The sequence below is a fragment of the Papaver somniferum genome, chromosome 8 (genome assembly GCF_003573695.1).
Source record: "Papaver somniferum cultivar HN1 chromosome 8, ASM357369v1, whole genome shotgun sequence".
Lineage (NCBI taxonomy): Eukaryota > Viridiplantae > Streptophyta > Magnoliopsida > Ranunculales > Papaveraceae > Papaver > Papaver somniferum.
In genome coordinates, this window is record NC_039365.1 from 52,705,343 (window position 1) to 52,714,897 (window position 9,555).

A 9,555-nucleotide genomic window follows, 5' to 3' on the forward strand; every position below is an offset into this window, starting at 1 on the left:
CTTCTTTGTTACAAGTGACTTCTAAGGAGTGTTCGTTTTGTATGCAAATGTCTTTTTTGGAGAAGGGCCTCCAGTTGGGGTATGTCGAGGTGTATGCTCATTTGTCGCCGCAGTCTGACTTGGATACTCATCTGTCAACGAACTCCGACTTAGATGGTCAGCTGGAGTTTCATTTGTCTGCTGATTGGCATGCTTACTTGGATCATCTTCAGACACTTGTGTGCTATGCTTACTTGTTTTCTCATCTTCAAACAAACACCCAACAACGGATGGTGCTATCTAAGATTATGGCAATGGCCCAATAACTTCATCATTCAAGCTACCATTCACCTCAACTTCTTCATTTGGTAACACAAAATTAAGGGGTCCCTCAAAAAATGAACTTCATTAGGCACATCTTGATCTGATTCATTCCAAAACTTCAGCAAGTCTGTATCATCCACAACATCATAAAGCAAGCCACTCTCCAAGTATAAAAAAAAAAACACTGGTGGCCATTCATCCCATCAATATATTCATGCACATTGTGTAACAAGTAAATCATGTTCAGAGTGTCTCCATCATACCTAGGCCAATACACTTCCTTTCCATTTATGTAATCAAGAAAACTTTACCCAATAACATGTTGTTGCCTAGGCCATTCTCCATCATAGTGTAAATAGAAGATTTTGATACCATACTCAACAGATTCACTGCAATATAACCAAAAACCTAAATTAATCACCAGAATCAACAACATAACATGAATAACATCTTATCACTGCAGCAGACTATACATGCTCAATTCTACAAAAAAACCAATCACATAAACAAAAAAGGAAGAAGTAGAGCATAAGTAAAAGCCAAAAGTTATGCTTGAAATCATTCCAAATCAGTTATACAAATCCCAAATCCAACATTAAATCACATCATTGAAGCCCTCTACTCAACTATCACGTCACAAACATATAATTTCTCCACTCGATTAAGCATAGGAAAAAAAAACTAAATCAAATAATCATAATAAAGACTCAAGAACAACACATATCACATCAAAACCATAATCATATATCAAACCATTAAAAAGAAAAAGGAACAGAATCAACAAAAACCCTAAAAACAAACAAACTCACAATCGTCTTCAGTTCTGACTCATCGCGATTAAACTTTAGAAAATACATAAAATAGCAATAAACAATAACTAATTTTTTATCGCTTCAATCAATTTCTTATTCTCTTCGGTGAAATCCTAAAATCTCTTCCCATTAAGAATTGTGAATTTTTCTCACTGAAACTGATTAAGTTTCTTTCCCACTATCTAATGTCTATTCCCGCTCGATGGAGGGGTAGTTGTAGAGACCGAGGGGCCCGTTTTACATTTTAAACGGCTACCTAAACGGTAACAAATTCAAAACTTCCACCATATAACATAATGCAGAAACATCGGATCATTTCGTACGATTTTGCTCCACGTGTCTAAGATCTATTTTATACGCGAGGGTATTTTGGAAAACTCAAGATCCACGTGTAAATTTTGGTCCACCTGTACGAAGCTGGTGACTCGGCTAACTGGTTTTGGACGAAATATGTAAGGAAAGGAGGTTTTTCTAATTCAATCTCTATAGGAGAGGTAACTCAAAGTAGCGATCTTCACATGGTATGCACTGAGGGAACTGTACTTCTCGGAGAGCCGATCTACGAGATGGAAGAACTTTGATGAGGGAATTGGATTTCCCATGATCAATCCATTTCCTCGCATTCCTTCCTTCTTGTTTTCGTCTTTTACTTTCTCCCCTTTTTCTGAGCTTTCTTTTGACACCCTTGTCTATCGACTATCTATTTGCTTTGATTTTCTAGCCATTAGGGTTTCGCAGTCTATGTCTGATTTCCTAAAGAGGCTGCATAATTATATGGCTAGTCATGATGTAAATATTAATGTGGGGGAGTTTCTTTTCCACATGATAGGGATTGTCATTCAGAAGATGGTTGGAGCACAACTTGTTGATCGGCTTAACTTCTTATAAGGATAACAAAATCTTGTATTTTTCTTTTTAGGAAAAAAAAAAACTGTTTCACTAGGGAAAAGATTAATTAGGTAATAAATAAATAAATAAATAAATATTACAAGGGTAATTAATTAGACGTCGAGTGTGCCAAACATAAAAAGGGTTTCCCTCAGAACCCCTCATCCTTTTCTCTTTCCATATTTCTCTCTCTCTTTGCTAAGCAGCGAAGAGAAGGAATAAAAGGATATCCAGAGAAAGAAGAGAGACTGTAAAACGTCTCCCTCTTCCGCCTCTCTTCTTCTTCTATCCCTTTTGAAAACTCTTAAATCTCTTTCTGCACCAACCGTCTTCTTCTTCTTACAGAAGAAATACTTATTTTCTAGATTCGGCGGCGATTTTATTGAAATCGTTCCGATTTAGCTCGTATTTGTTTTAGTTACAAAGATCTGTTTGGGTATTCTATCATCAATCTCAGAGAGTGAAAAGTGAGGTATGCAGGCAGCAGATCAGACGGTGTTGAGTTTAAGGCCTGGTGGTGGAGGCAATCGAGGAAGCAGATTTAGTGCGCCTCGTTTTGAATCTGCTGTGTTTGGTAATTCTGGTGGTGGTTCAGGTTCTGGTTCTTCATCAGCAGATCTTCGTCCTCATGGTTTCTCATCATCTCTCAAGGTTTGAGAAATATTATTGTTTTTTTTCTTCTTCTTTTCATGGATCTAGGGTTTTGTTTGTTTGTTTGTTGATTTCAGCTATATGCTTAATAAAGGTGAAACCTTTAATATTTTATCCCGTATTAGGTATATATTTTTGTATCGATATTGTTTATTTTGATCAAGTTACTGAGCTGATCTCTAGTTATGCGATTTTCAATAAGGGTTTACAGTATATTTCGAGCCCTACTGATTTTTGCAGCTTCAAGTTATCTCATTGTTCTGTTTCTCTTCCTCTCTCTTTTCATATATGTATTGACTTGTGGATTGTTTAGGTGATATTGCTTCTTGTTTGTTTATTTGTTATTGTTTTGCACCTGAATGATATGAAAGGTTTTCCTGATAACATAAACCCTCTCTCAAAAACCTCTCAAATAGTCTGTAGAAGTATTATGCCTTTAATATGTTTTTTTTTTCTCTAGGAAATATCCCTTCTCAAGTCCAAAATTTGATATCTTTGGTAGTTTGGATTGTGTGTCCTAATTCTTAGCATGGCATGCAAATGGTGTACTTGCTGTAAATATGGACAAATATTAATTTTGTGGGCTTTTAGGTGGGCATACTTTAAGTTTTTGGTTGTTCATAAAGGACCTGCATACATAATCTGTGATGGGGTGACTATGGTGGAATTATTTTAATTTATAAGTATTAGCTAACGTTTTTTTTGGAAAGTGTAGTACTCCCTGGAAAATTTGAACATTGTGAATAAAAGTTTATTAGCGAGATCAATGTCCTAATTCTTGGCAGATCATTTAAAGAATATGCTTTGCTGTAAATATGGACAGACAGTAATATGTGTAGATTTTAGGTGGGCAACGATGAGTTAATTGGTGCCCATGAAGGACTTACACACACGGAGCTTGTGTTGGATCGTAGGTGATTGGAGAACAAAAACTGCAGCTGTAAAATAATGAGCAGATGTAGGGTTGAACAGTTGTACTGTACTGTCTATTCGTTTCATCTCATATTGGATGTTGTTGTGGAGCTGCTATGCAGACATAGTTTTGCAGTAATTGTATTGACACTTGATTTTCAACAAAATCCTCAATAGCCAGTTTGTGTTTTAGACTGTTTAAGTCTCTGTTACCCAGTTTGGCATATATATTATTACTGTTACGTGTCACTGAACTGAAAGTATCTTTCTCAAAGTTATGTCAACGAGAGTATGCCACAAGGCATTTTTCTTATGTGTGCAGAGTTTTATCTTTTGTTGTTGCTATCTACATGACATGCTATTTACGTTACATGCATAATTTAGAACACGGACATTTTTTCACTTTCTTGTGTTGTTTACTGTTGTAGCCTGGAGCACGGTTTGATGGTCGTGAGTGTGTTCGGTACACTAGAGATCAACTTCTGCAATTAAGGGAGGTAAATATTAATTTTCTTTGTTAATTGGTGCTCATGCATTTGCTTGAAGCTGGATTTGCTAATGCTGTAGTATTTAATAAATTGTTTCTTTTTTTTGGTTTTTGTTTTTGTTTTTGCTAACTGTGTTGAAGTTAATAGACCATACCATTTTAATCAATGATGTTCAAGACCTATGGAAGAGGGTCTTTGTCATTTGTCATATCTTATGTTAAAGCTAACCAGTTAACAACCATGATAAAGTAAATTCATTATAATAATCTAGCTAAAACATATAATTCACATCTCTGAATTTCTACATTTTTGTATTTTCCAACCATAAGATTGCTTATCTATATTTTGGTCATGGACGTATGTCATTCTGTTATTTATGATTTTGTATGGATCAGTTTTTGTAACGTTATAATTTCTTATGTTCTTTTCTGGTTTGATTGCTGTGTTTTGTATAGGTTGTTAATGTCCCCGAGGGTATTCTGAAAATCAAACAAGAACTTGATGCTGAATTTGGGGAAGATCAGACCTGGGGTCGTGGAGATGCCAATGCCAATGCCAGTACCAATGCCAATGCAAATGTATAGTTCCCTCTGTCTCATCATAGTTTAAGTAGTTCAGTTATTTTTATCTTTTTCCTCAGCTATATGTTTAGCTATGAGAATAAAAACATTCCATTTCACCTACCTAAGACTGAATAATTGTACAAAACATGGGTCTGCATGTTCGTGGTATATATGCTCTGTGAAGGGCTACAACTGTGGAACAGGAATATTGATTTACCCCAAGTTACTTGGACAAGAACTTTTGATAGGAGTGATGAAATGTATTAATATGTAATTTATATCCAGTATTAAAATGCTTGAGATTCATTTGTTTGTATGTAGGTGCAGCCCCCAACCCAGAGTCGTTACTCAGAGCCGGACAATCGTGATTGGCATAGGCGGTCACCTCAGTTGCCTGGTCCTGGAGATGCTCCTCATTCTGGTCGGCCAGATTCGAGACCGCAGGAGAACCTGTTTAACCGCCAAGACCAGTCGAACTTGCAGTCCTCTAGGGCACAGGTATCTCCCAATCTAGGTGTAATTATTATGTATTCCTCCAGTGGCATTTTTTTACTTTGAAACTATGTTGGTGAATGCCTCGAACACGTTATATTTGATATGTCTAGCTTGTTAGGGAATTACAAGTTGCTCTAGTTATCAGTCGCTCTTCAGCTTTTATTACCGACTGCTATGAATCTGATATTCTACAATGTCTTACTGTAATTAGGTAGGACCTGCTCCTCCTCTTGTGAAGGCTGAGGTGCCATGGTCGGTTCGAAGGGGAAATCTCTCCGAGAAAGAACGTGTACTGAAGACGGTGAAAGGGTAAATTTCTGATTTTGTTTGATGTTGGTAGTCTAATTTTGTATCTGTTGCCTCACTTTGTCTGTCACCTCCAGTTTGTTGGATATTTTTATCTTTCTTGAATGAAAATTGTGATTATTTTTCAGTATATTGAACAAGCTGACACCGGAGAAGTTTGACCTCCTCAAAGGCCAACTGATTGATTCTGGGATCACAACCCAAGACATTTTACAGGTGTCTATCTTGCTTATTCTTTTTCCCTCGTCTTAACCCGTGATATCTGTATTCTTGGGGTTTAGAGAATCTATGTGAATAATTTCTTATGTTTTGCAATGCAGGGTGTTATCTCTCTTATTTTTGAGAAGGCTGTGTTAGAGCCAACATTTTGTCCCATGTATGCTCTTCTATGTTCTGATCTGAATGAGAAGCTACCACCTTTTCCTTCTGATGAGCCTGGAGGAAAAGAAATTACTTTCAGGCGCATCCTCTTGAATAATTGCCAAGAAGCATTCGAAGGTGCTGAGAATCTGAGGGCAGAGATCAGGCAGATGACTGCCCCTGATCAAGAAATGGAACGCAGGGATAAAGGGAGAATGGTGAAGCTACGTACTCTAGGAAATATCCGACTTATTGGAGAACTCCTGAAACAGAAAATGGTGCCTGAAAAAATTGTTCACCACATTGTTCAGGTATTTATTTGGGCTTATTGTTTGCACATCTATTATTTTGGCATCTCTTGCACTGGTTTCTAACACTTCCTTCTATTTAACAGGAATTGTTGGGTCCTGATCTTAAGACTGTTCCAGATGAAGAGAATGTTGAGGCCATTTGTCATTTCTTCAATACAATTGGCAAGCAGCTAGATGAAAGACCCCAGACCCGTCGTATTAATGATTCCTATTTCATCCGGCTAAAGGAATTAGCAACACATCCTCAGTTGGCTGCACGGCTGAAATTCATGGTTCGTGATGTAATGGATCTTCGAGCGAACAAGTGGGTCCCCAGACGCGAAGAGGTAACTTCAGAAAACATTTTTTCCTTTCAACCATTTGTCTGAAATTATACCTAAATCATCGTTATGTTTGTTTTTATTTGCATAAAAGCTGCAAACTATGACGATCATTTTTATTTGCCGTCCCTTTCTGTATTAAGTTAATTTGATGCCAGTTTGAACCATCAATTTTTTTTCTTTGAACATTTTATATATCTACATTTGCCTGTTTGCTCTCAGTTACTCCCTCTTTTGAAGTTTTTACAGTTTCGAGTTTGTATTAATATTTTGTATTTGGTTTACAGATTAAAGCAAAGACCATTACTGAAATCCATTCGGAGGCAGAGAAGAATCTTGGTCTCCGTCCAGGTGCAACTGCAAATATGAGAAACCGTAATGCAGGTGCTATGGGGAGTACCAGTCCTGGAGGATTCCCTATGAACCGCCCTGGAGCTGGTGGTATGATGCCCGGGATGCCTGGAACAAGAAAAATGCCTGGGATGCCTGGGATCGATAATAACGACAACTGGGAAATACCTCGTCAGCGTTCAATGCCAAAAGGTGATCTTGCTATGCAATCCACTACTCGTCTTCAGTCTGGGTTAATGAGCAAACCAGGATCTCTCAACTCGAAATTGTTGCCTCAAGGTAGTGGTGGAATTATAACTGGCAAGACTAGTGCACTTCTCCAGGGTGCAGGTGGTTCACCTGCGGCTGGCCGCCCTAATTTATTACCTGGTTCAGTTGTACAAAACCAGGTACTTGCTAAACCTGCTTCTCCGGCTTCAGTGATTCCAGTGTCGGAGAAAACATCAGTTCCCACTTCAAAATTGAACCTGGCTGATCTGTGTAAGAAGACAGTTTCTCTTTTAAAGGAGTACTTCAGTGTTCGACTTCTCGATGAAGCCTTACAGTGTGTTGAAGAGCTAAAAGCTCCTGATTATCACCCTGAGGTTGTCAAGGAGGCTATTGCTACTGCATTGGAGGAGAGCCCACCTTGTGTAGAACCAGTTGCAAAACTTTTGGTGCACTTGTTCAGTAAGAAGGTATTGATTTCTCGGGATATTGGAACCGGGTGTCTACTTTACGGGTCAATGTTAGATGATATTGGAATTGATATACCAAAAGCACCAAGCAATTTTGGCGAGATAATGGGTAAGATGATTCTTGCTGGCTCTTTGGAATTCAAAGTGGTCAACGAGATTCTTAACAATGTTGAGGATACCAGGTTCAAGAAAGCTATTTTTGACAGTGCAATGAGTTGTGTAACCACGGATCCTTCTGGTCAAGGAGTGCTGGGTAGTCAGGAAGCTGAAATTGAGGGCTGCAAAAGCTTGCTGCTCTCTTGATTCAAAAGTGAGGAACCCTTCTCTAGTTTGTGATGGGAGTTTTTGTTTCTATTTCTGCATCAGGGAATTTGAAATGTTTTTTTCTTTTCCTGTTTAGTTTGACTTTATCATCTATCCATACTCTCAATCATCTACCCTTTTGAGGTATGCTGTGTTACAATTTATGATAGAATGGCAGCACTACGGGGAACAGTTAATTTATTGAGTGTATATTTACTGAGGATCATATGAGTGTGATTATAAAAAGGAAAAATGTACACGGATACTCTCATACATGGCTACCGAACTCTTACTTGAGATGGACAAGTCCTTGATGATCCAGTTTTTTTTTTTTGTGTTAGATCAAATTTTGTTTTTTGAACATGAAGTAATCTCTGTCTTTGTGTTAGTTCCTTTTTTTTTATTAAATCTTTGACTGATTCATAAACGGGAAACTCATTTCTGGCTCAAATGTATTTTTTTCTATATTAAAAATTCACCATTTAGATTCTACATATTGGGTAACCCAAAAGATAACTTGATTACAAAAAGCCTTTACCTGAATAAGGACCTTTTATTTGTTTATAAAAATTGATAAATGATAACCCTAAAAAACCTCCTAATAAAGTTTATTAAGGAATTGGTGCCGCTAGGGGGCTTTTTCTGAACATCAGGAAAACAGAATTATTCTTGCCTTCTCCTGATCCCGAAGCATCCACGGTAGGTGTTTGCCTGCCGGACATTAGTAGGCCAGAGAAAGGAGTTAAACTGCTTGGAGCTCCCTCCGGTCTTGACGCCCAATTTAATGCCGATATGGTTGTGAAGAGAGTGCACAAAACAGTGGAACTTATTGATGCAGCTGAGAAACTTGAAGATCCACAATGTGAACTTCTTTTATTTAGGAATTGTGCTGGAGTTTCACGCCTATACTTTGCTCTTCGAACCACCATGCCGGACTACATGTATGAGGCTCAAGATTTGTTTGACTCTCGACTTTATAAGTTTCTGCGCCATGTGATTATAGGCGATGGGCCTGGTTTTGGTTCCCTGCAACAGAGGTTTTCTACCTTGCCACTTAGGTTAGGAGGCCTAGGGGTTTATTTGATGCAAGACACCGTGCATTATTGCTATTTGGTATCGTGTTTACAGACCCTTGAACTCCAGTCTGTTATCTTCAGACGCACTGGCATCAGTGGTTTCAGCACCAACCTCATACGAGCTGCGGCTTCCTTCAACTCTGTATGTAGTCATGTTTCTCCTATATGCATTGATAGCTCTGCCACCCATTCAATGAAAACCTTGGAAGTTGTTTATTTCGATGCAGTAAAGAAGGACTTGACTACCAATTTCAAGTTGTCTGAACGTGATTCGATGCTTTGGCAGAGTAATCAAATGAAGCACGCTTTGGATTTTTTAATGGCCATTCCTATTGTTGGCTTAAATCAGAAAATTGGCGCAAGGCAGTTCGGTGCGGTGTTATGTTGCAGACTTGGGATTCCCCTTTTTTGAGTTGGTCAACATGTGCCCCTTTTACAAGAGAGAAATGGACGTTTTTGGTGATCACGTTGTGCATTGTGCGAATGAGGTAGGTCTAAAGTTTAGACATGATCTAGCGCGTGATACAATTGCAGACATATGCTATCGTGCTGGAGTTCCGACACGTAAGGAGGTGGACTTAAGACTTCTTGCTAATAATGGCTTTTCTCTGAGACCGACAGACATTCTGGTACATAATTGGGATAATGGTCGTGATGTTTGTTTGGATGTGACGATTGTCTCGCCCTTTGCAGGAGGTCGTACTTCGGAACTGAGACAAGCTCTCAAGGATGCTGTCAT

The 9,555-nt window shown here is 38.3% G+C and overlaps 1 protein-coding gene and 2 non-coding genes across 4 annotated transcripts; all 3 read left to right on the forward strand.

The window, feature by feature from the left end:
• Positions 1–2,157: 2,157 nt before the first annotated feature.
• On the forward strand, positions 2,158–8,103 carry LOC113301131 (eukaryotic translation initiation factor-like). Of its 2 annotated transcripts, none has more exons than XM_026549897.1 (9): positions 2,158–2,654; positions 3,995–4,063; positions 4,510–4,632; positions 4,939–5,115; positions 5,324–5,421; positions 5,547–5,634; positions 5,739–6,089; positions 6,173–6,415; positions 6,697–8,103. In XM_026549897.1, exons 1-9 carry the CDS (start codon positions 2,478–2,480, stop codon positions 7,738–7,740), a joined length of 2,370 nt encoding a protein of 789 aa, XP_026405682.1. In that variant the 5' UTR covers positions 2,158–2,477; the 3' UTR covers positions 7,741–8,103. The 2 variants fall into 2 exon arrangements, with proteins under 2 accessions (XP_026405682.1, XP_026405683.1); XM_026549898.1 differs by having other exon boundaries at positions 4,945–5,115.
• On the forward strand, positions 3,189–3,295 carry LOC113307337. Its single transcript, XR_003339121.1, has one exon. It is a non-coding gene; the product is annotated as a small nucleolar RNA snoR103 (small nucleolar RNA).
• On the forward strand, positions 3,445–3,549 carry LOC113307338. The gene has a single exon (XR_003339122.1). It is a non-coding gene; the product is annotated as a small nucleolar RNA snoR103 (small nucleolar RNA).
• Positions 8,104–9,555: the final 1,452 nt, after the last annotated feature.

Coding starts and splice junctions, on each gene's coding strand:
- LOC113301131 (XM_026549897.1), top strand. CDS start 2,478: ATGCAGGCAGCAGATCAGACGGTGTTGAGTTTAAGGCCTGGTGGTGGA. Junction 4,633..4,938: donor GTACCAATGCCAATGCAAAT/GTATAGTTCCCT, acceptor GTTTGTATGTAG/GTGCAGCCCCCAACCCAGAG. Junction 5,635..5,738: donor CAACCCAAGACATTTTACAG/GTGTCTATCTTG, acceptor TTTGCAATGCAG/GGTGTTATCTCTCTTATTTT.